The sequence below is a fragment of the Ictidomys tridecemlineatus genome, chromosome 7 (genome assembly GCF_052094955.1).
Source record: "Ictidomys tridecemlineatus isolate mIctTri1 chromosome 7, mIctTri1.hap1, whole genome shotgun sequence".
Taxonomy (NCBI): domain Eukaryota; kingdom Metazoa; phylum Chordata; class Mammalia; order Rodentia; family Sciuridae; genus Ictidomys; species Ictidomys tridecemlineatus.
Genome location: NC_135483.1, coordinates 16,336,480 through 16,361,121, shown reverse-complemented (window position 1 = coordinate 16,361,121; position 24,642 = coordinate 16,336,480). Strand labels below are relative to the sequence as shown.

Below are 24,642 nucleotides of genomic sequence, written 5' to 3'. Positions count from 1 at the left end.
ATTTAGCCAGGGTTCTTAATGTCTCTGTTTCCTCAACTGATAAATGGGAGTGATATTAACTTCATAGAGTTGTGGGAAGGACTATGTATAAAATTATGCTACTGAGCAGTGCCAGGCACAAATACTTATCCAATGAGTGTAACTGTAATTATGAGACCAAAGTGCCCAGGTTCTCTTGACAGGTCCCTCTATGTCTAACTCCATGTGACTATGAGACCAACACCTTGCAACAGAGATTCTATAGGTGCAGAACTTGAGAGGCAGGTTATGGGCCTTGGCCTTACTGGCACTTTGCTTAGCGTAATGGTATTTCAAAGATCCGAAGGAAGACTGATGAGTCAAACATCTCAGAATGAGAAAACCCAATTAAACCAGGCAGCAGATTAGGGCACTTTACCTCTACTTGCAGGTCACATGGGCAGCTCACTGTTTCCTTGCTGCCAGCCTTGATCCCTGTCCTTGGTGATTGTTAATAGATGTAGTTGTGCATTTTCCCAACTGTGTTTGCATTTCACTAGTCCTATAATTTCCAGAACAAGAGCCCAAACTACTCAAGCCAGTTTGGAAAAGCAACTGACTAGGCATAATCCACAACTTTAATTAACATTGAGGCTTTGAAATTGAGCACTCAGAAGGAAAATTAACAAATTGGTTAAATTTGTCTTCCCTGTACTATAACCATTCAGTCTTTACTGGAACCATATACACTCCCACATTCTTGTGTGATAGGTATTCTTAACATTTTATTACAAATGCATAGGGTTTCCATATTTTATTATTATTATTATTATTATTATTATCAACTGCTGATTTTATTTGTGCTTGGAAAGCTTTCAGTTACCATGTTAAAGGAAGGTTAGGGGGTAACCTAGATACAGGCTAAGCCAGCATTCAAGGTGTCCCGTCCAAGTGTCTTGAGGCTGTTGCTCTTAATGTAAATAGCTTTGGCCTTTCAGCTGCTTAAGATGCCAAGAAAACAAACCAGGACTTGAGGGGTTTTGGTGCCATGGTCCCGTTTTCAAGCTTGATTCGGAATGTGCTCTTGATAAAGGTAGTTTCTCCCTGTGTTCCTCCTAATGCTCTGGCTTGGTTCAGTGCAAGAGGGCCAGCAGCAATTTCTGGAAATCCCCAGAGGTGTCCGAGCGAACCATGTCAGAGAGAGACTTCTGATATTTCTCCTGGAACTTGGCCTTTATACCCTGTAGGTTCACCTGTAGGAAAGATAATGGAAGGGGGGACCCCAGCATTGATAGTATGTTCCCCAGGAACAGTCAGCTAAGCCCTCACACTCATTTGCCTTAAACAGCCTTTAGGGGTAGGGCTATCATCGTTTCCATTTTGTGGTTGGGAAAAGGAAAGCTGAGTTCAGTTCCCCAGAGGTGTCTGCATGTAGTTGTATGAGCTGTTAAAACTGTATTGATGGAATCCAAAACCTGAACGTCAGGATGGTTTTTATGTGTTACAAAATAGAATTTTTATTTTTGAGTTTTCTTTCAAGTTATTTGTGTTCGGATTTAGAAATGGATCATTCTTGGATATCAGGATTGTTCAAAAACAGGTCCCGCTCAGGTGATAGGTCAGAGTTTGCTAACCCTTGGTAGAAGACAAAGGAAATTATCATAATGGAAACCTCAGATGAAGCATTTTTTCCCCCTTATGCTCTGGATAAGCAAGGATATTAAACCTGTCAACAGAATTCAAATCATTTGTAGGACTTAGTTTAAAGCTTAAAAACCTGGGTGCTGTGGATGAGGATAGACCTCAGGAGAAAAACAGCCAAGAAGATCACTCTGCTAAGGACTCCTTCCAGCTAAGAGGGAGGTAACTTGCATCAGAAAAGATATAATTCCAGATTGAAGAAAATGAGTCTCATAAAAGAAACAAAGAGCCCTCTGTAACCAGGAGTATTTTTTCTTTTCTTTTTGGTTTAGGCTCTGCCTTGCACTGCGGACCTAGAAACTGTGGCTCAGGTATCTGATTCTTTATTCTCCTGCCCCAGTTAGAGGGCTGAACTGAGAGAGAGAAGGTGGGGGAGTGAGGGATTTTTGAAGTGGACACTGAGCAGGAGGAGAGGGACTGTTGGAGGCAGTGTGTCCCCTGCTCCCCTGCCTGGCTCCTTACTTAGTGCTGGGGGAGGGGTAAGAAGGTGTGGGTCAGGATGCGGGCTCAGTGGGCCTCTGTTGTGGCTGTGAGGGATTAAAGGATCTGGCCAGGAGAAACTGTCTACCCAGACACTGGTCAATACCGAGAGGGGACAGAGCATTCTGGAACTGAACATTCCATGGTCTCGGTCAGGGTGAACATGGAGCCCTGGACAGCCACTCTGGATGGATCCAATCCCCCTGGAGCTCTTTCAGAACCTTGGGTCTGTTCTGTTGTGAACCTCGAGACCTCTGGTGTCTTGGGCTGGGAGATGCATTGTTAAGAGCCAGACAGCCAGAGCTGGCAGTCTTCTGGAGAGGACAGAGGAGGAGAGCACTCCAGGAGAGCGGCAGAGAGGCTGAAAAGAAGAGAGGGAGGAGAGAGAAGCAGACTTAGAAAAAAAGACAAGTCATGGAGGAGGAGGGAGAGAGGGGGAGGAGATATTCCAGGAATAGAAGGAAAAACGAAAGAACTGTCTTGCTGCGAAGTTTTATTTAAAACCAGCATCAGATGTTAAGTATTTGTCAAAAGGCGTGGATCAAGATTTGGCCTGGCACTTCTCCCTCTCCCTTTGTCAGTTTTTAGGGGTAAGATGCCTGTGGTTTTCACCTGTTTTGTTCTACTTCATCCTCCAGGGCTGCCGCTGCAGAGAATGTCCTTTCCCCTTGACGTCACACCCTTTCTATCTGTGACCTGATGTCCTGAAGCGTTAGCTTGGCATCTAGGCAGCTGCTCCCAACCTTTTGGCAATTCATTCCCTTTTCTTTCTTAGACACGTACATTCTTTGACAGAGACAAAAATTGGTCCTTAAAGGGTAAAAAGAACCCTTCATCTTTTAATGTATAAAGGTACATTGCTATTCCTGGAAATAAATAATTCAAATGGCACATAAATGGATCAACAATACTGTCTGTGGTTTTAAAAAACATTTGGTGGGTGGAGGGAGGTTGTCAGTTAGGAAAAATAAGTGTGTGAACCAGATCCTTAGGGGGACAATAAGGAAAAGGTTGAGAAACACTCTTAGGCTAAAGTGTTCCTTGTGTGAAAATTGTGCTTCTATGGTGTGTTCAATTTAAAAAGGGCTCGCTGAGGAACTGGGGAGTCATTTGCTTATTATCTCTGTGGCCGGGCCACCTCCTTCAGTGTCCCTGTTTTGGCTTCCTTAAAATGGAGCTGGGCGTAGCTTCTGTAAGTTCCCCTCCACACAGCACCACGAACTCTCCAGAGCCACAGAAGACAGAAATAGAAGCAACTATCATTATTGTATTTTTATAAAAAGAAACAGATTGAAGCAGAGCACAGTCTTCTACAAACTCTGCGAAGGCAGGGACCATCTCTGTTTTGCTTTTCCTGTAAATAGGTCCTTAATGAAAACTACTTGTCCATGACATCAGTCGTGGGCAAAAGAGAAGGTGCAGCTGCCTCTTTGGAGCGGAGTGTGTCTTACCTTATCCCTGGTCACCAAGATGCGGATTAACGTTTCCTCATCGGTCCCTGCACCTTTCATGGACTTATACAGACAGTCGGCCAAATAGCCATCCAGGTCCTGAGCGCATCTCACTGGGCAGGACGAGAAAAGGATAGGGGTGGTGTTCACAATTTGATGGGTAACATGGAGACCCTACCAGGGCCCGGAGTGGCCCAGAGTGGCCCCTGGCAACCCTTGGAGCTGACTGACCCCTGAGACAGAAGTTTGGAAGAAGCTGATGTCACATTGTTTTGGAATGAGATCTGGAAGATTCCCCAGGTCAAGATACCAGGGCCTTCTACTCTAGCCAGATCAAAAGCACTTCAGCAGAATAAGAGCACATCCTGCTTCCTGAAGGCCCTCTGGGGGAGGGCGTCATCCTCAGGTTTGTCTTGTGGGGTGCATGGGTCCCACCTGCAGAAATTACTCTTCCTATCTCAGGGAAATCTCTGGTGCTGGAGCAGGATTCTGAGGGCAACACAGGTTGGCCAGCAACCTCGTGTAATAAAAATCTGTCATCTCGCAGGTTGACCCCTCAGGTCTGTGGGCTGCTTTCCTGTGCTCAACCACCTTTAGAAGCCTTGTCTCTGCACCTTCTCCAGGCTCCCCATGACTTTCTCAGCCAGTGACCTGGATGTAGGCTTGGTAAGATGATTGGTCGCCTTTCCAGGGTGCTGCTCAGTGCTCTTTCTGACCTCCCCTTGCCTGCCAGCTTTGCTCCATCCACAGATGAATGGAGTGTGGTTTCTAAGCATCAGCTGGGCGACAGGTGCCTCTCTATTCCTGGGCTAAATCACCATTTCCCTTCCTCCTCCAGCTCATATGCATCTGTCATGACTGATGCTTAAGAGCAATAAGCTATTTACTCTTGGGGTTGTTAACATTTCTCTAGATTAATTTTTTGATGTTAGTATGAATAATAAGTTCCGCATACATGTGGACCATGCAAGCTTAATATGGCCTGGAATGGGGCTCTTGTTTTCCAAGTAAGTATCTGTGTGGCTGATGCTTCTGAGCAAGGGAGGGGGAGCAGGATTATGGAAGGAGATCCTAGGGGTGTGTGTGTGCGGGGGAGTGCCAGTCTCCTTTTATAGGCCACATGGCAGCCTCCAGAGTTTTAGTGGAAAAGAAAAGCCCAACCCAGATGTCTGGTCTCTTTACCCCAGGAACAATCCAAAAGCCCCTGGGTGGTTGTTGGTGGAAACCTGTATGCTGCTTTGAAGAGCAGCGTATTTGAGACTCACTGTGGTCCCCAGGCAATTGGAGCTATTGACAGACAAACTTTTCCTCTCTAGGCAGCATGAATGGATCTGAACCATCGTGTGCCCAGAGTCAGGGTGCTCCGAACCTACTCAGAGTCTTCTTCCTTCACATTCCTTCTTCCCAATAGATTGGGAGGAAAACTTTCACCATCTTTAGTGCAGATAATCTGTGTCTGGGGAGTAGCTTATGCTGTTAGCAGCAGGAGGAGTCTTTCAGCAGGATAGTGAGGGAAGCATGGGGTCAAGTTGTTCAGGTGAGTGGAAGGATGGACAGCCGACTCTTCATGCTGTGCTGTACCTCACTCAAAGAGCAGGGGACACAAGATGAGCTGTGGGGAGCTTATAAGTGTGGCCTCTTGGGCTCCATTCCATTCCAAGTTTCTCCACGGGAAACCAAGGGGCTCAGGAAACTGTTGTAACGGGAGATTCTGAGGCAGGTGATCCTTGGGCCCCATGGTCATGGTGGGAGTCGTTTGGGTAGAGCCCCTCTTTTTACATTGTAGCTATAAGTTGGTGTTTCTAGGAGTTAGGTGGGGGCAGGGTGAGGAATTTCTAGAAACTAAAGTTGTGAAGTCATGTTCTATTATTTGTGTGGTTTATTCTCAAGGTCTTTTCTAATTATTTTTGCTTTTCTACTGAATATCTCAACTCCTGCAGTTCCTGGCTCCAAATTCCCAGGGATTAACTTTTTCCTCCTCTGTACTCTCCTTGTTCTGATTGTTAATTGTTCATTTCTTTACTGTAGCCCTATCTGTTGACTTGGATATTAAACTCCATAAGAGCAAGAACTGGGTCTTATTTGCCTTTGATCCCTGTACCTAGCACAACCCCTGTACTCAGGTTGGTGCTGAGTAGATGTTAAAACATTGACTGGTTGCAGGACCACCCTCTGACAGCACTCTGCTATTTTTCTGGCCTTAGAGCCTCTGAAATAGAGGCTCCATCTGCAAAGGCTTTCATCTGCTTAGGAGACTCTTCCTTAAAGCCCTAAGGACAGTCGTCCACACTAGGGCTCCTGTGTGTCCATGTGGTCATGAATAATACTAGAAACATTTAGGCCTCTGCACATCACAGTAGAGGTCCTGCTAAGAATGCAAAATGAGCATGGATGGAGGAAAAAATCCCCAATTGTTGACATTGCTTTTTTTAAAAAAAAATCTCAAGTAAAGTTTGGCAACTGGAGCACATTTTTGAGCTTCCAGGACTGCTTGTTTGGTTCTTCCTCTTCTGGGGATGTGTCTCTCCATTCTTCATGCCATTTGGGTTGGTGCCCTGGACTCCTCGCCACAGCAGTGTGGACAATGGACAATGCCTTCATTCCAGTGCTTGCAGAAAGGAAAAGGGAGCCTGCCAGACACGGCCCTGTGCCCATCTCTCTGCTATTTCCTGTCTTTGGGCAACACCTGGAGAGAAGGTCCTGGGGTTTGCTTGGCATAGCCAAGATCTAGTCTCCCTCCCCTTCCTTTCTAAACAGAACTCATTCTTTGAATGTTGAAGGGCCATCAAATGGAAAGGAAACCCTCCAGCCATGGGGCATGTGTAAAAACTTGTCTCGATACTAAACTAGGTATTCTTGAGAATGTGTCATTTGAGCCCCATACTGCCACCTGAGACTAGATCATGATCCAGGGCTGCTGACAAATGCTCTTTAGGACTCCCTACCCTGGTAGGACTGCAGTGGACATTCTGGTGCACAATGAGATGTCTTCTTCAGGGCTGAGGCATGCATTCCAGGGGTTGCTTATTGACTGCTCATATCTGGTGCCCTCTGCAGAAATTGCTGACTTCCCCAAGGTTGCAAAGGTCCCATTACAGTTTGATATGGTGTGCAGAAAACTGGCCCCCTTGTTCCACTGTGACCATCCCCATTTCAGAGCTCCCTGTCGGACAGATACAGCATCACCTAAGCCAGATGCTGCTTAGATATGTCATTCCTGAAATCCTCCTGCATGCAGAACTCCGTCTCCCAAGCCAGCTTCAGAAAGCCTCACTTAGGACAGGGACCCTCCTAACTTTACTTTACCCAGGGTTAAGTAGGCCTTCTGCAAGTCTCCTGATGTTTCTTCTTTAATGGATTCTTCTATGTCTTTGCCGATGAGCTGGAGAGACAAGCAAAGTCTGGCTGTTATTCTAGAATTTGCTTTTGGCCCTAGAGTTCTTGGGTCTTTTCTCTAAATGACTTGCTAAACTCTCCCAGATTTAGTGCCTCAGCTGTAGGGAGCTCCTGTGCTGGCTCTTGCTCTTCAGGGTGGGGGTGGCTGCCCCTTATTTGAGAGGAGCTCTTACTGCTAAGGAGTTAGTTCAGAGGGGACCCATACTGGACCCACACTGTAACACTCTATAGTACTTTAACTTCCAATGTATTTCTCATCTTTTCCAGTTCCCAGGAGACTGGTATAATAATCTGACCTGCATCTCCCTTGTCTCCTTGTCTTGGAACTGGGAGTCAGTCACTTATAGCTTGGGTGGAATAAGTGGAGGCCGTGAAGTTCATGATGGGGACATGATCTAATGTTCCTGACAGAGCGGGGTTGACCACATCAGAATGCCACTTTCCTTCGCTCTGGGCTGACTGCAGATGATCTTATATTCACCACTGGTCTGCATGTCACTTTGCACAGCATTGCACATTAGGTTTCTTTCCAAATATTTACAGAAGCTAAAGTTAGAGTAAATTGTGACTCTCCTTAACACAAATACAGCCTGGGCCAAGCTCAGGGCAGGCAAATAGAAAGGAGAGCTCTTTGCAGGGTTTGAGCACTTTGCCTTTTTCTTAGAAATGATCTTTTCAGGATATGGCACAATTGATCCTATAAATACTTGGGACCTTTGAGTACATACTAGTGGAGCTGATGGTTTGTATTATGGAAACAAGGGTAAACAAAATAGTCTTTGAGATGCAAGCACAATATATGTGAGAGGAGGGGGGTCTGGATCCCTAGCCATGTCTGCAAAGCCACAGACCCCAATGTGTCCAGAGTAGAAAGGGCAGAGCCTTTCAATCCTGTCCCTGCCCCCTACTTTCTGGGGTTTGGTCTGGAAGTTGGTAGGAAGGGATGCCTATCACTTTCCCAGAAACAGAGTTCTTGTTTTGCAGACTGAGATTGAATTTCAAGACAACCTTTTGTTCACACAGATCTGTATTTACTTAAAAAAAAAAATCCTCACATTAAACCACTTTCTGTTTCTACTGTTAATCCCAGGCCAGGGGAGTGATTTTCAATACTCCACAGACTCTCAGCCCACAAAACAGATAAAGGCAGATGAACAGCTGGTCTGGGAAGGTGGAGGTGGGCTCCCCACACTAGTCCTGGACATTGATGCCATGTTCTGGAACCTCAGTGTTCTTCCTTGCACAACTCCTGGGGACTCTATTCACAGGCTGCAATGAGATGCTACTTCCTCCTTTTCTCTTCTGGCTCCAGCCCTCCTGAAGGCTGCAGGAGCATCTCCCCGGGCTCTCTGGAACAGAGTCTGGAATAATGGAATAGCCCAGCTACTGGGACTCTCCTGTGTCCACTTTTCACTTTAGTTACCTCAGTACCTAATTCCTAGGGGACTCTTTGGACAGAACCAGGTTTCTGATCTCAGAATAAAAACACTTTACAAGGGTGGATTCCAAACCAGTCTCAGAGACTAGTTAAACAGGTAGCAGTGCCTGTAGGGAGACACATCTCTCTTTTAAAATGGAAGCCTCCAAATTAACAGTATACTGACCACAGAGCCCCCTGCATTCTGGCTTTGATGACAGAAGGCCATTCTGGCTCTTGATGGCTTAGGAATGTAAAGAGAAGGGCCAAGAGGTAAGGCTCAGGATGAAGAGGTGTGGGGCTGGGCTGGGTCTGTGTGTAACCTATTTATTCTGAGTCCTGTTGGGGAACTAACTTTGACTTTGTGATTGTGTGTTTCATGTTTGGTAAAACTTGGGACTGGAATAATCTTGCAGGATGTACCAGTTTGGAGAGGTTCTGTTTCTTGGGTTGGATTGCTGAGTATGTCAGAAGTTAAGACTCAGGCTTAGAGGGCAAGTAAAGGACAAAACGCTGAGTTTTTGTGCCAAAAATTAAAATTCAACTGTACGCCATGACAATCTAATACATCATACATTCCAGTGATCTCATACAAGTATCTTGGTGCTCTTGGCCAGGTACCATCAAAAATGTATTGAACCTAGGTTCTAAGAACAGGGTAAATTTAAAAAAAATAAGCAATGAAGATCAAGATGAATGTGATTTGAACAAGGCTTTTAGAATATACAGGTAGCATTTTAGAGCTGGTTTTGTGTTAAGAATCAGCACCTCTGTAGGGTGCTTTATTTCCTTTGGAGATTTGCTCTGAATTTTGGTCCTGTTGGTTCAAATGGGGAGAGTGCTAACAATTGCTAATGTTCATCGAGAACGCGTATACAGCAAGCAAGGTACTGTCTAATGTTTACTTCCGCGAATTCATTTAATTCTTACTAATCCTATGCAGTGGGTACCATTGACCCCACTTCATAGTTGAGAAGAGTTAGGCACAGACCTTTAAGAATTTGCCCCAGACTCTGTTGCTAGTGGCCTGGGGCCAACTCCTCAAGCTTCATCATGCATCAGAATCACCTTCGGGTCTTGTTAAGTCCTGCAGTTGGTTAGACCCGAACCCCAGAGAATCTGGTTCAGTGAGTCCAGGGGTGGAGAGTGAATTCTCAGGTGATACTGATGCTGCTCTTTTAGAATCAACTTTGAGATATTGACCTAGAGTGAGTCCTTTCAGGTTGTCACTAGTTCATACAGTTGCATGTGTGAGTGCACGCACACACATACAACACACACACTCACTCCCGTGTGGGAATTTCTCCAGTGATCACCAATGACAGCCATTCTTGGAAACTCCATCAGTGGCCTCTACCACGTGGAAGAGGACCATGGTCACCGAGAAGTCCTCCAGCTCAGAGGCCAGAGGCCTGCGGGCCCTGAGAGCAGGGGCTGCTCGATTGGCTGCCTTTGATCATGACTCTGGGCCCAATTTGAAAGCAGGGGCCCCTCAAGGCTTCCATGCAGTAATGATAAAATTCTGAAGCCTCGTTGTCTTTTCATCTACTGGCAGCTCCCAGGAAAGGCTATTTCGAGTGAGGAGCAGCCAGCTCCAGCCGAGGTAGGCGCTCGGGCCGGGGAGGCTTGGAGCTCTCATCCACTTTCTGCTACCGACTTGTTGTGTGGTCCTGATAAGTTACAGATGGCTCCTCACTGGGCGGACTTGCCCTGTCCAACAGTTACAGGCCACAACAGCTGTTCAGCCTACATTATGGTTATGATATTGTCGTGAAATTGAAATGAGACACAAGGCATAGAAGTGCTTTGAACAGGTAAAAGCACTCTACAAAAATAAAATAGGAGGAAAAAAAGGTTTTTTTTTGCAAATTCAAGATCGCTTTTAAGGGAAGGACTTAGAACTAAGTACTCCAGAAGAGCTAACTCACTTCGTTGGCTTAAATTGATCGTGAGATTAGAAACACAATTTATCCATGTCTTTTCATGAGGGATCTCACGTCTGTCTGGAGAGTTGTAGGTACACTGTGAACACAACTGTAAATTGGAATAATACCACCAATAATAGAGCTTACAACCTGTCAGATATTGTTCTGAGCCTTTGTCTTCTTTAACTATTACAAATAGCTCTATGAGGGTTGGGTGGTGATGCTCATGGTCCCTGTTTTACAGAAGAGGGTGGAAGAGGTTTGTCACTTGCCAGTGGTAGAACCAGCATTTGCACCTGAACCCTGGACTCTTTTAAGTTTTGCTCCTAAACATAACACTCTGCATGTCCCTGGTATCCCAGGGTATCCCAGACTTAACACCCCATCTTGGGGCTGTCCTGTGCAGGATGAGGGGAAGTATCCTAGACCTTACCCTACCCCTCACCACTGAAAACTACTATTGTTTGTGATTTTCTAGCTCTGTATCCCAGGTCTTGGCTTCCTTTGGAAATAATTCAGGAGAGTTTCTGAGGGAGCCTTCTCCCCTCAGTACTTCATTACTTACAATCTGATAGGCTTGAAAGGTGGCTTGTAACTGCTTGTAGTTCCTATTGGCCAGGACTTCATTGAAGGCAAGCTCATCAGTACCCCAGCGGCCTTCCCCTGCCTCGAAGCAAACAATTTAAAAAGGACTTTGTGAAAAGATCGCATACTCAGTGCTGTGATGAGACCTTATTTACAGGCAATTATAAAATACAAGTTGAATAGAAGTCAGATGGATTGACTAAGCACTTTGAGCATCTAACCCACAAACATGCATTATATATTTATATTATTTATACCTTTCCCCGTTCCCAAATGGATCCAGGTTAGCCCCAGAGCATAAGAACAGGAACAACTCCCTATATATGATCTGAATAGATGTAAGCGTATATTTATTTCTTAAAGGTCACACTCATTTCCCAAGTAACTCCCATGTGCATGAAATAAGAAAACGTTTGTGGAAAACAATGCTCATAATTTAAAAACAAAAGAAGTTGCGGAGACTGGCACATGAGCACACTTACATCATACAGATCTTTGGCATCCCGACCAGCCAGGTCCTTGTCCACTTCATCTCCCTCATCACGATTCGCCTAGAAAAATCCATACATTGTTGTTAACTCGAGTTCCTGCTGGACCACCGTCTTGGGACGGTGCGGGTGATTTCAGAGTGGCCTGAAGCACCCTTCAGCCTGGCAAAGCGTCAAGGCCTGCTCTTTGCTGCCATCTTTTGGGCATGACTGATAAACAGTGTCACTTCTGAGCAAATGCTTGCTTGTAAAATCAGTCAGGAACCCCACCGACCTCAGAGCAGGCTGACAGCAGTGACCTCAGTGACGCACAGCCTGACGGAATCCCTTTCTCTGAGTGTGCAACAGTGGAAACAGAGATGTCGCTCTGTGGGTATGTGATGGTAGATGGTCTGGGGGATTTTTGTAAATGTCATTCGGGTCCATCATTAGTTGAATGGATCAACAAGGAGGTCATTCTGGGTGGGCTTAACCCAATCAGGACCCTCTTAAAAGTGAGAGATGGGAGTAGTCAGAGAGATGAGCTTCTGCTGGCCGGGAAGAAACCCCACAGCTCTATTGCAAACTGTTCCCAGGGGCCATGTGGCAGGGAGCCGCAGATGGCCTCTGGTTGACAGCAGAGAAGGGAACAGAACACCAGGAATTCTCCCTGAGCTTCAGGTGAAACAGCAGCCTGGGTTTCAGCCTGGTGAGACCCCGAGCAAAGGACACGGCTAACCCACCCCTGGACTCCTGGCCTGTGACCAGGGTGAGAAAGTAGATCTCCGTTGTTTTGAGCTGCTTAGTTTGTGGCGATGCTGCAGGAGAAAACTTACACAACCCTCCTGCGGCCATTGATGACTAATTTTTTGGTTCTGTTCTGTCAGTCTATCCACAGTGGGATAAATGACATGGAGGAAATGTATGAAGTTCAAGTAGATGGCTGTGGATGAGATGCAGGTGCTACCACCTGGAGACCCTGGAGTGGGAGGGCTATGTCCCAGCAGGGCCACTTCTGAAAGCCCTGCTGCCCTGGTGGAGTTCCTTATAGCAGTTCCTACAGGCCTAGACTCTGGGCACATCCTAGAAGTAGGTGCAGATTTGTGGTGTGGAAAGAGCCTGGCTTGGGTCAGATGGTCTTGCTCCTGGGCTGGGTCTTACTGGTTGTGAATCAGGCAGGTCCCCCATCTTGGGAGACCTGACTTTCCTCACTGGTCAAGGGAAGTGGTTACATTTAATCAGCTAATCCAGTCACCCAAAGGCTTTGCAAACCGCACGTGACTGGGCAGGTTGTTATAAGAGGAGAAATCCCAGGTGGATAACTTCCTGGTCCCTGGGCTGATGGAGCAAGGGTGAACAACTTTTAATAAAAGAAGGAAATGTTTATCCAGTTTACCTTTCTTGTCATGGTACCATGTGGCCAAGAATTATTTGCTCAGATGGTAAAGTAGGTGAGAACAGTTTACCTGCAACAGGGACACCAGAATCTTCTTTAGGTTGCCACTTACGTCACCTTTGACATCTGATTCAAGGCTTCTGTCAAATACTTTTGAAGAAGCAAAAAGGAGAGGAGAAAGCAGACTTCAGTTCCTAGAAGTGTTTTCAAAGGGACAGACCTTATCCAAAGCCAGAATGAAAAGTCACTTACACCTTTGGTAAGCCTCTTTGATGGCACCGATTTCCTGGAAGAAAATTAAAACAAATCAGTGTCCAAGTGGAGTCAATCAGCAAAAGGCAGGTGCCCACAGACCAGGCAGGTGACTGTTTCCAGACACAGGTGTCTTCCTGACGTCTTAAGATAGTCATCCCTGTGGGACTTGCCTGGGGTGTGAAGGGACCCTCTCTGTGCAGACATTTCAAACACACCAGTAACACATGCATATATTCTCCTTAGATACAGAACCAACCTAGGTGTCCATCAATAAGCAAATGAATAAAAAATAAGTTGTGTTTACACAATCGAGTACTATGTAGCCATAAAAAGAATGAATTTCTTATTATTGAAGAAAAGAAACAAAATTAACTAAAACAAATTTTTAAGCTCAAACTTGCACAAACAAAAATTTAGCAGATGTGGTTTTTTCATATTTGTGCATTTTATGTCTTTCTGTGTCAGTTATAATAATTTGATTTATATAAAATGCTACTGAAAGAAGGAAAAAAAAGAATGAATTTCTATCATTTGTGACAACATGCTCAAGCCTGGAGAACATTATGTTAAGGAAACTACTCAAGCACAGAGAGACAAATACTTCATGATGTCACTTTTTTGCAGAATTTAAAAAAGTTATCTCGTGAAAGTTGAGAGTGGAATGGCGGCTACCAGAGGCTGAGGATGAGGGGAGAAGAAGGAGAGGGAGAAATTGATGGACAGTTACTAAGTTATAATGAGATGGGACTAAGAAATTCTCCTGTGCTATTGAATAGCAGGATGACTGCCGCTAACAATAATATATTGTATACTTCAAAAGAGCCAGAAGAGAGGATTTTGAATGTTTGCACTACAAAGAAATAATGTTTGAGGTGATGAATATGTTAGTTATTCGATTGTGATCATTACACATTATATATACATGTGTGAAAACACTATACTGTATTCCATAAGTGTGTACAATGATTTCATATAAAATGAAAATGAAAGGTTAAAAATATCACAGCTCAGCCTTTCTCCACCTCCTGGCCAATCTCACAGTCTCACACCCATCCACATAGCCAGCATTAGAAGTTCAGTATGGGCCAGGCACGGTGGCACATCCCTTAATCCCAGCAGCTCAGGAGACTGAAACAGGAGGATTGTGAGTTCAAAGCCAGCCTCAGCAATGGCAAAGTGCTAAGCAACTCAGTGAGACCCTGTCTCTAAATAAAATGTGGCTCAGTGGTTGAGTGCCCCTGGGTTCAATCCTGTGTGTGTGTTTGTGTGTGTGTGTGTGTGTGTGTTTATATATATATAAAATTCACTGTGAATCTTCCCAAACATTTTCCTTTGCATTTGCATGAAGTTAGGGTGCTGCTGAAAACATATAGGAATTTTTGAGTGTGAGTGTTTAGAGGTGGAATGCGGTCCTTATCATTCTGTGACCCACTTCTTGACTACTTAGTGACTAGGAGGATCAAGCTCTGCTCATAAATAGACAGTCATCTCGTTTTTTAAAGGGCACAAAGTGTTCCATCCTACTGCAGGCCACAGGTTAGCCAGTCACTCACTGATGGCTGCTTAGGTTATTTCTAGTTTTTTGCTGCTTCAATTAAGGGTACACCTGGTGCCAGCAGGAGTGCAGTCCGGGGTGCAGAGGGATGGTTTTATATTGAATGTCTCTGCCGTGGCCGCCTCAGGAGCTGCTTCCGTTCACACTGGCCCCAGCAGTGGACCATACAGGCTGCCCGAGTCATCCCCCCAGCCAGAGGGCAGTGATGAGCGGCAGCAGGTGGGGGCAGCAGGTGAGGAGCTGGCTGCGGGGCTCTGATGGTGGGAGGGAGGGCCGACGACCAGGAGATGGGGGCTGCTGACTACGAGTGAGGTACAGCTCCCCTGCCCCCCTTCCAGCCCACCACTAGGATCTGCCTCAACCTGGCGCCTGCTCTCCGTCTCCTTTTCTTCTCTTTAACATCAGACCTATTTGATTAAGAGAAAGGCTTTGCTTATTGCTTGGACCTTAAAGAAACCAGGCCAAGGTGAGAAAAAGAATAAGAAAATTAACCTTTTCACAAAGGCAGGAGCTGATTGCCCCTGACGTTGGGCACCTCACGGCTGGGACCTTAGGGCTTCTGGGAAGGGCAGCATGAATGGGGAAAGTGGTGTCACTATGGATCCGTGGGCATCACCAGGGCTGGGTGCTAACTCACCTCTGAGGCATTTTCTGAACCTGAAATGGAGGAAAGGAGTGCAGGGGTGTGGAGAAGAGGGGTTCACAGCCATAGCATGGGTCATGGCCGTATTCTGGGGGGAGAGGCTGAGCCTGCACCCTGGGCTGGACGGAGTGACAGGTGGCTAGCACTGCAGGCTTCAGAGAATGTCCAGCATCAGAGTGCTACTCCTCTTTTTGCTGTCTGCTCCAACCACTGATGCTGTCTCTTACTGGGAAGTCTCAGAATGTGGGGCTTTTCTGGTATTGTTCTTGCTGGGTCCCCCCCCATTCCTCGATGATGGGTGGTTATGGAAGAAGACGGGGTCACCTATTGATGACTTGTGGACTCTCTTTACTCTTGATGAATTCCTTGGCCCTCCTGGATTCTGGAACCAAAGACAAATGGGCTTCTGCAAGGGCTTTTTTTTTCTTTTTTTTTTTCACCTTAAATGATGGCATGAGCCCAAGGGATCTTCTATCTTTTGATTGAAGGACATAGAATCCTCCAGGGAGGTGCTAGCAGCTGCTGGGGGTGCTCACTGGGATCCCTGACTCCACCAACCTTTCTGTCTGGTTATATAGTCTTATTCATGCTTTACATGGATAACAGTCACAGACAAGGTGGTAACACAAACGTGCGTGGGTTACCTATTGCATTGTTCATGCCTGAGGGCCCACATTGTCAGGCTGGGAAAGGTAAAGTAGAACTGTGCCTCCCGTGCACAGTTAGAGAAACAAAACCTAGACTGACGCAGATCTGGAAGGATCTATTCTGTCAAGCAGGGATAGCAACACCAAGACTGAACTATGGAAGACAGCACGAGACATCCTTCCTACGTGGGCCAAGTGGACACCTCTCTGCACAGACTCTTGCTCGCCCATGGAAAGAAGGCCAGGAAGTGGCTTCCCTCCACGGGGTTGCAGCCATTTCTGGCAGGTGTGCAGATTTTTGTTCAAGAGTAATGTGGGACTGACCTTATTGGTGCTTGTGCACAGGATCTCGATGAGCACAGCCTCGTCTGTGCCCAGACCCTTCATAGCCTTCTGCAGTTGTCGGGCGGCATATTCACTGGGCCTTTCCAGAAGAGCCAAGGCTGTCTTCTCAAAGTTTCCACTCAGTTCACCCTTGAGTACGTCTTCCAGGTCCTAAAGGAAACACAGAGGCCTGTTGGGGAGTGGCTGGGGGGAAAGGGACAGGTGTCTCACTGCACTATTGCATGTGCCCAGGCCTGGCAGGAAACCTGCCTTGGCCACATACAGAGTGACCTGGCAAAAAGGACCCACTCTTTAGAACAGTGGTCACCATGGCCATCCATCCAGTCTCCCAGCAAGGCTAGCAGAGAGGCAAAGAGGAGAGTTCCCACTCAGGGCTGGAGACCCCAAAGACGAATCATTGAAACAGCAACGTTTGCAGAATATTCTAGGGTTCAGAGACCTTTCTCAATAGATCCTCAAGACAACCCTGTAAAACTAGCCTAAGTATTGGCACTGTCCTCATTCACTGGACTTCAGAAGATGAAGGGTTTGCTGCCAAACATTCAGCTAAAAAAGGATTGAAGGCAGGTCTGTTTTCTCTAGAGGAATCTGATAATTTACCATCCAAATTGGGTTAGTTTTGAGAGGAAAGGGGACTATTATTAATAATTGTGATGGACAGCAGGAACAAACAGGGACTCTCTTATTAGGACCAGATGTACAGTCACTTGAGTTATCTTGTTAAATCCTGAGAGGGAGGTGTGTGAGAAAGAACTCAGACAGGCAGATGTCAAGGAAATTCTCCCTGGCATCCTGTTTTCGGTGGGCATACTATTCAATTTTTCTTAGAGCACCCTCTTATCACAGTGAGGAAACTACCTTTTCCTACCTGTTCATCTCTGATAACGGGGTTTCATAAGGACAAGGTCCAGAGAGGGTAGTTAGTCTATCCAGTTGTCAATGCCCCAACTTATATGAAGGACCTGCCGTGGAGCCGTAGCCCAGGACGGGTCAGATTGGAGGCCCATAGATCAGTGGGCATCTCAGGGACCCAGGTAACAGCAAGGTCCTGGCTGGCCACTCAGCAACAAGTCTGATGGCCAAGGACACAGTCACAGTAGCATTGTGACCTTGGAAAACTTAATTTCAACCACAGGCGATTTTCTTCTCTAGAAGATGGGAAGAATAATCAGATTTATAGAGTCGATGGGAAAATTAAATGAGAGGATCCATGTAAATAATGAGCACAGTGCCTGGCATATTTGATAATGCTCAAAAAATACTTCTTATTATTCATTATGTGTATTATATAAGAATATCATTGTTAGCCTACGTTGAAAGGGATTTCCTGAAAGGAGGCAAATCAACTATTTATCAAATGAACCTCTGAGTTCTGGGCCAGGGAGAAAAAATCCATATTTTTGTGCAAGGCCTTGGGATCTACCATCTTAAGAGGACTGTAATATGACACTCCTGTCCCCACTGCTACCTCTCCCTTTAACACTGCATCCTGTGAAGGCAGGCTTCTGCTCAGGACTCTGTGGTGTGCATCCACCTGGAAACTGGAAATCCTTTTCCAGGTCAGAATGGCATTGTTTAGAACTGCAGCAAAGAGAAATCCCGGCTGACCACTCTCGGAAGGCACAAGCCTGGAAATAAATCCTTGAGGGTTTATATTCTGTTGGGCAGAGAAGCAGACTTGGGATTCCTCAGCTCCTGTCCTGCTAACTAGCTGTGTGACCCTGGGATGGTTATTCTCTTTGGAACTTAGCTGAGATGGGGACTCTGATTTCATCATCTCAAATACCCTCCAGCTCTGAGAATCTCTTCCTTGGTCTCATCTCTGAAATATAGCTGAGAAGCAGAAAGGAAGCAAGGGATTGGCAAACAGGGGTCACGTTTCATGCTGGAACATGCCCTCTTTAGTTTTAGCAGAGACCCCAGGACCTTGTTTGCTCCTATGTCAGAAGAAGGTTAAGGAGCCTTGTGTCTGACTTCCCATATTGGTGGGGTGCAAGCAGACATAGAATGTGGGGGCTGCTAGAGTTTGACAGGTGGACCAGGATTAAAATTCCACTTCATTCAATTCAATTAAATGCAGTTGAACTGGAGACTCACTTATTTTCACAAAACGATTGGCATCGACAAGCTGCTGATGAAAAGAAGCAGGAAAACTATGCAAGCACAGCCACCTGGGCTGTTTGGAATAGGAGGAAATGGCTCTGCTCTTGGCCCTGGATCCTCCAGGTATGGACGCTGGCCCTGAAATCAGAGACTTAGATCTGAGTCCTGCTACCTCCCCATGTCACGAGTTTATGTAAGTCCTTGAAACATGTGAGCTTTACCTTTCCTATCTGTGAACTGGGAGCAATCCTACCTATCTTAGCTTCCCTTTGTTGATAGTGCTAGTGTTATCTTCTTTGATAAACCAGCAATCTGAGAAGGGAGATAAGTGACCATCTTATTTACCTGTGAGGAGAACAAGGCCTAAAGAGATTGTTACCTGCCCAATGTCAAATAAAGAGGAAAACCCATCTTTCTCTCTATCTGTTTACATGTCTAGTTTTTGAAATGGTAGAGGTTTTATAAATATGGATGAGACTACAGTGTAATGATGGATATCCACTTTGCATAATGATAATTATAGCGACATTACAAAAAGGTTAAATTGTGATCATTATATATTAATAAAGAAACAAGAAAGCCTAATGCATATTTTAAGATTCCCGTCCATAAGTGCATCGTCAACAACAAAAAGAATAAAAAAAGGAAATAAATAAAAAGAAAAAAAAAGCCTTGATCAAAAGGAAGGGTTTGAGGTTTGTTTTAGTTTTCTGTAACAATAATTTATGAAGACTGTATCATTCTTGAAGAGAGTTGAATATATGAAAAACTTCTGCATAAAAACCCACCTGGGGAAACTGATTTTCAAATCCTTAGCTCATCTATAAGTTATTATGTGGAATTAGACCAAATTGAGTGGAAAAAAATGACGAAGGGCTTAATAGAAAAATGAAGTCAATTTAAAAAATAATAATGAGTTAGAGTATTGATTGTATAGGCTATTAAGTTAGCACAGCAATTTCAGGTTTTCTGAAGTCAATTACAAGTTTTAAGTGGTTATTTCAGTTTTTCTCCTGGGATAACTCAATAAAGCTTTGAAGACATTCTCCACGACCAGGGGAGTGTGGAGGCAGAAGAGATAGTCAAGGCCACCCTGGTGCACCCCGCAATTACCTTGCCGTACTTTGCCTTGTACTTCTGCTTTATTTGCTGCCTCTGGTTCGAGGTCCTGTTTGCTAAGATTTCAATGATGGGGGCTTCATTTGTTCCTAAGGCACAGAAGAGAGAAGTGAAGCCGGAGTGAGCAAGACACCAGATGGAGGATCAAGTCACTCAGGTTGGGAAGCCACAACCCACGATTTCAGGGTGATCAGAGGCTATGGTGGAACTGAGTGGCCCCCATTAGCCCCAATGTTCTGTGCTGAAAGTGTGTTCTCGGCACTCACTCAGACAAGACATTGGAGCCCTTTCTGCAGGAAGCACTGCGAAAACATTCTAGTGGAAAGAGGAACATGTACAGCCCAATCCCTCATTTCAGTCCTAGAGAAGCAAAAGCATGTCCACACACAACTTGTGCATGATTATTTCTTTTTTTTTTTTTTAAAAAATGTTCTTTTTAGTTACCCCTGACAGTAGAATATATTTTGACATTATGAATACGTGGAGTATAACTTCTTTCCCATTCTGTGGTTGTACATGATATAGAGTTACACTGGTCGACTATTTGTATGTGAACATAGGAAAGTCATGTCTGATTCATTCTACTGCCTTTCCTGTTCCCATCCTCTCCCTTCTCTTTATTCCCCTTTGTCTAATTCAGTGAACTTCTATTCTCCACCCCTCCAGGAATTTTCATAGCTGCATTATTCCTTATGGCCAAAAGGTAGACACACCCAAAACTCACTCCATCAATGGACAAATGGATAAACAAAATATAGTATATCCATATAGAAGAATATTTGGCCAAAAAATGTTTATTTGCTGATAAATATGGAAGAAATTTAAAAACATTATGCTAAGTAAAAGAAGTCAGTTGCAGAAGATCATGTATTATATGATTACCTTCATATGAAATTCTAGAATAGGGAAACCCACAGACACAAGAAAGTAGATTAGTGGCTGGGGGTGTGTGGGATGGGAAGAGGGATAAAGGTTCAGGATTTGAGTGAGGTGATGAAAATGTTCTAAAATCAATGGTTGTAATGTTTGGCATATCTATAAATATATTTAAAACCATTGAATTGCATACTTTAAATGGGTGGATTATATGGTATGTGAATTACATTTCAATAGAACTATTTTTAAGACCCAAGAAAGAAGTTGTGATCCATTTCTAGTCCACTAGGTACTTACTACTGACATAGGCCTAAGATCTAGGCCCAAATTGCCACAGTATCAATCCCATTCACAAAACTGTTCATCTCAGAAGTCCAAACTGGGACTATAAGGATAGTTGTCCCTATAAGCCTGTAAGCGCCCATAACACCTTTGAACTTTGTTCTTATAAAGCTGTTTTTTCCCAATGCTCAAAGTAATGAAGGCTCATTTCAGCAATTTGATCAGTACTCAAAGCTGTCATGATTAAGAAGGGACAGGAAGATGTCCTTGAACAAGGAAACGCCATTAGGAAGATGCCCCAGGCATGGCCAGTGTGGGAGTGAGAAAGACCAGGTAGCCATCAAGCTCTAGATTAGATTTCCTCAGATGAATTCAGATTGTGGCTCCACCCTTTACTGACTGCCTGGCACTGGACCAGTTATAAGCCTCATTTCTCCACCTTTACAGTGGGGAATACTAGAAAAGGCTGTGTGAGAATGAACTGAGAATCCAAGGAGGGGTCTGTGGTGGAGCTGGGCGTGCACCCTGGGGACCCCAACCTCAGGGTACGTAAATGTCCAAGTGCCTTGGCGCTGCCTCACTCCACGTGGGACTGGTGCAGGCCACCCAGCATGAGCAGCCCACCTGGGTGATGGAGTACCCTGGGATCCCACATAGCACTCAGCCATCATGAGCACTGGAAGGAAATCTGAGGACCATCTAATCTAAACTGTTCGTGACAGATGAGGAAACTGAGGCGTGGCTCAGGGCCTCTTCTCAGGTCCTGTGCTGCCTTTCTTTGCCTGAAGCACCTTCCTTGATGACTGTCCTCCTCTCCTCTCATTTGTTTCTTCCTTCCCTCTCTCCACCTCGCTCTCCCATCCTCCTTTGGCCCTTCTTTCACTGGTCACCTAAGGTCAGTTTCCAGTTCTCCTTTCTAGCTATTGTTACTCCTCCCACAGATGACTCCTTCCTTTTGTTGATGACCCTCTGAGTTCAGATCTTATTTCCAGTATCCCATGGCCATCTTCCCACAGATCTCTAAGGGGCTTCAACTTCCAGGGGAGCTAAAGCTGAACACATTTTGTCGATTCTCAGTTTAACCCACTCTCCACTCTCCTATTTCATTTCAGTGCACTTGAAGTAGAAAATCCAAAGTTACACCGGGTGCCCATTTTTGTCTCCCTTGCTTTCCAAAGTCACCAAGTCCCATCCATCTCACCTATGATAGAATACTTGCATCTGTCCCTTTCCTTCATTCCCACTGCCACTGCCAGTAGATCCTGATTGTTTCAGTCTTTCTGATGCCAGGCTCCACACTCCATCCTGGACCATATACATATGTGCTCATTTCACTTGGTAATTTAAATGCTTTTGGTGATTCCTCATGACTTCTTGAATCAAATCAGAATCCCTTAATGGAGCATCAGGACTTCCTGTAATCTGGTCTCGGACTACTCTTTCAAACCCATCTCTGCTCTCATGGACACAGAACTCACTTACCTTATCTCAATCACATTTGCTGGTGGATCAAGTGCTTTAAACCTTAAAGAACTAAGTTCCAGCTCCATAGCCCAAGGCTTACATAGCAGTAGTTCCTTGCAATGATTATAAGATTGCATGAATGAGACATTCTGAGCCTTGTGGCTGGGCCACAGGGAGTGGTCATTAAACGCAGCGTGTACTATCACAGTGCCAATTATGGCCATCTTGCTTGGGCCACAATTGGTTGCTTGGGGGAACTGGATCTGTCTGGCACACCAGAACTATTTTCCAAGCATATCACTGAAGGTATAAAAAGTGATTTGGGACCATTTTTATTTTAATAGTTTCACGTTTATTTTAATGTGAACCTAACATGTAAAAAAAAAGCAAGCTAAAATGAGTTGATTAAAAGAAAAATGCTAAGTTAATAGTACTCGGACCGACAAAAATCATGGAAGTGTAAATGGTGGAGGTCTAGATTAGGTTGTTGCCTGGATTGTTGATTCTTTGGTGACAGAGGTTGTGCCTTATGGTTGAACCCTCCACACAGTGGGTTTCAGCTGTACTTAGTATTTTCCAAATAAATCTGTTGAATTGCCTTGCACTGATTTGACTTAATTAAAGAAAGGCAAGGGTTCATCCCAGTCCACTACTTTTTTTTTTTTTTTTTGGTACCGGGGATTGAACCCAAGGGCACTTGACCACTGAGCCACTTCCCCAGCCCCTTCTCTATTTTTATTTAGAGACAGGGTCTTACGAAGTTGCTTAGGGCCTTGCTAAATTGCTGGGACTGGCTTTGAACTCACGATCTTCCTGCTGGGATTAAAAGTATGTGCCACCATGCCCATCTCCACTGCCTCTTTTGAGGACATCTTGATACCCTAGGTGAATACCAAGACAGGTTCTGTATCCTCTTCTCTGGTCCTGTCGCATAGCACCTGACCTGCTGTGGGCTGGGGGGAAAGATCCATATACATGAGACTGGGCAGCACCATTGGTCTCATGGGGTCTGGGGATATATCCAATGTTTTGACCTCTTGTTTGAATGATGTTTAAAGAGGATTTCAGCAGCTAGTCCATAGTTGGAGGAAACAACGAAGGTCTGTTTGATTGGAGGGAGAAGTTAAGGGAGGGGCTCCTGGCTCCTCGTCAGGTCTTGTGCATCACAGGGGAGGAAGAAGAGTCACTGAAGTTCTTGATTCTTGTACAAGTAGTGAGCTCCCATGATATCCCACCTTGGAGAGTCTAGCTGTTGCTCCAGATTTTTATTCGTGGAGGACCTCGGGGTTATATTCTGGGGGGGGAGGAAGTGAGCAGGGAGGTGAGGGGACTTGTTTGAACCTGAATTTTCATGGGACAAATGCTGTTTTTCCTTGGTTTGCATGCTCATTCAGAAGCAGCCTGTTAGAGGCAGTGGAGTCCAGGGATGGGCTAAAGCCATTGTCCTTGCCCCATTCCCAAATATCATTTGATCTGACACTCCTTCAATCAGAGCTGTGGGCAAGGAGATGGCTGGTTCTATGGTGGGACTCTAGGTTTCAGGGAGGAGTACTCATCTGTCTCCAAATCCTTCTCTACTGTTCCTGCCACAGGACCCAAGATCCCTGCTATTAGAATCACCTAAGCTAAGATAGTCTCTCAATGGGGCCTGTTGGACCCGATACATAGGCCAGCACATGAACTTAAGCAGGGAATGACTCATGGAGATCAGCTTCCCTAGCAGGCCGCAGGGATGAGAAGCAACTGGTGTGGAGGGAGAAGGATGAACTTTAGAGTCAGATTGGACTTCCAGCTCTGCCTCACACAAGCCAAAAGATGCTGGACTCTTGGGTTGTAATGTCCCAGACTATAGCAGATATGGCTGTCTGCTATCTCAGAAATGGGGCAAGTTGGAGTTGAGATGTGCTAGGAAAGCAAAATACAGACTGGTTTTCAATGACTTCATATACAAAAAGAGGGTTAAATATCTCACTAATAATTTTTATGTTGACTGCCTGTTGTTATCATTTCAAAATGATAATATTTTGGGTCAAATAAAATGGTTAAAATTAATTTCATCTGTTTCTTTTTAAAAATGTGGCTTCTAGAAAATTGAATTTGCATTTTTGGCTCAAACATTATTTCTCTGCAGGACAGCGCTGCCTAGTAGAACCTAGTCTACCTGCCCCTAGTGGATGGAGATTGTAACACTGATCCCATAGAGGCTTTGAGAGGATGGGGTAGAGGATGGGGTACAGTAAAGCTCTGTTCTGATGTTAGTCCTGGGCCCTGCAGCAGTGTGTACATTTCCACAGGAAGGTCTACACTGGCAGAACCTCCCATCCAATGCTCCCTGAATCCTGGGCTATTGAGGAGGCACCTGTAGGGCTTGAGTTATGACCCCGCAAAAGTGCCATATTGATGTCCTAACCCTCAGTACGGCCGAAGGGGGCCTTATTTACAAATAGGGTCTTTCAAGGCAATCAGCCCAAATGAAGTCATTAGGGTGAGTCCTAATCCAATAGGACTAGTGTCTTTATTCAAGGGAGAAACCTTCACAGAGGGACCTATACACACAGGGAGGACGACCGGAAGACA

General features: G+C 45.2%; 1 protein-coding gene and 1 long non-coding RNA gene across 3 annotated transcripts in view; one reads left to right on the top strand and one right to left on the bottom strand.

Annotated features, from left to right (window-relative positions):
* Window positions 1-24,642, top strand: part of LOC144365421 (uncharacterized) — a 97,739-nt gene that overhangs the window by 39,640 nt on the left and 33,457 nt on the right. Inside the window, exon 2 of the long non-coding RNA XR_013423827.1 lies at window positions 1,932-1,970. This is a non-coding gene — a long non-coding RNA (uncharacterized LOC144365421). The remainder of the gene's footprint in view (window positions 1-1,931; window positions 1,971-24,642) is intronic.
* Window positions 579-24,642, bottom strand: part of Anxa13 (annexin A13) — a 52,694-nt gene continuing 28,630 nt past the window's right edge. For both annotated transcript variants that reach the window (XM_005316176.4, XM_040293687.2), the window contains 9 exons: window positions 19,438-19,532; window positions 16,201-16,371; window positions 13,029-13,062; window positions 12,847-12,926; window positions 11,396-11,464; window positions 10,894-10,995; window positions 6,897-6,972; window positions 3,591-3,703; window positions 579-1,211 (listed from right to left, as the gene is read on the bottom strand). In XM_005316176.4, coding sequence (XP_005316233.1) covers window positions 1,092-1,211; window positions 3,591-3,703; window positions 6,897-6,972; window positions 10,894-10,995; window positions 11,396-11,464; window positions 12,847-12,926; window positions 13,029-13,062; window positions 16,201-16,371; window positions 19,438-19,532 — 860 coding nt within the window. In that variant the 3' untranslated portion in view covers window positions 579-1,091. The remainder of the gene's footprint in view (window positions 1,212-3,590; window positions 3,704-6,896; window positions 6,973-10,893; window positions 10,996-11,395; window positions 11,465-12,846; window positions 12,927-13,028; window positions 13,063-16,200; window positions 16,372-19,437; window positions 19,533-24,642) is intronic.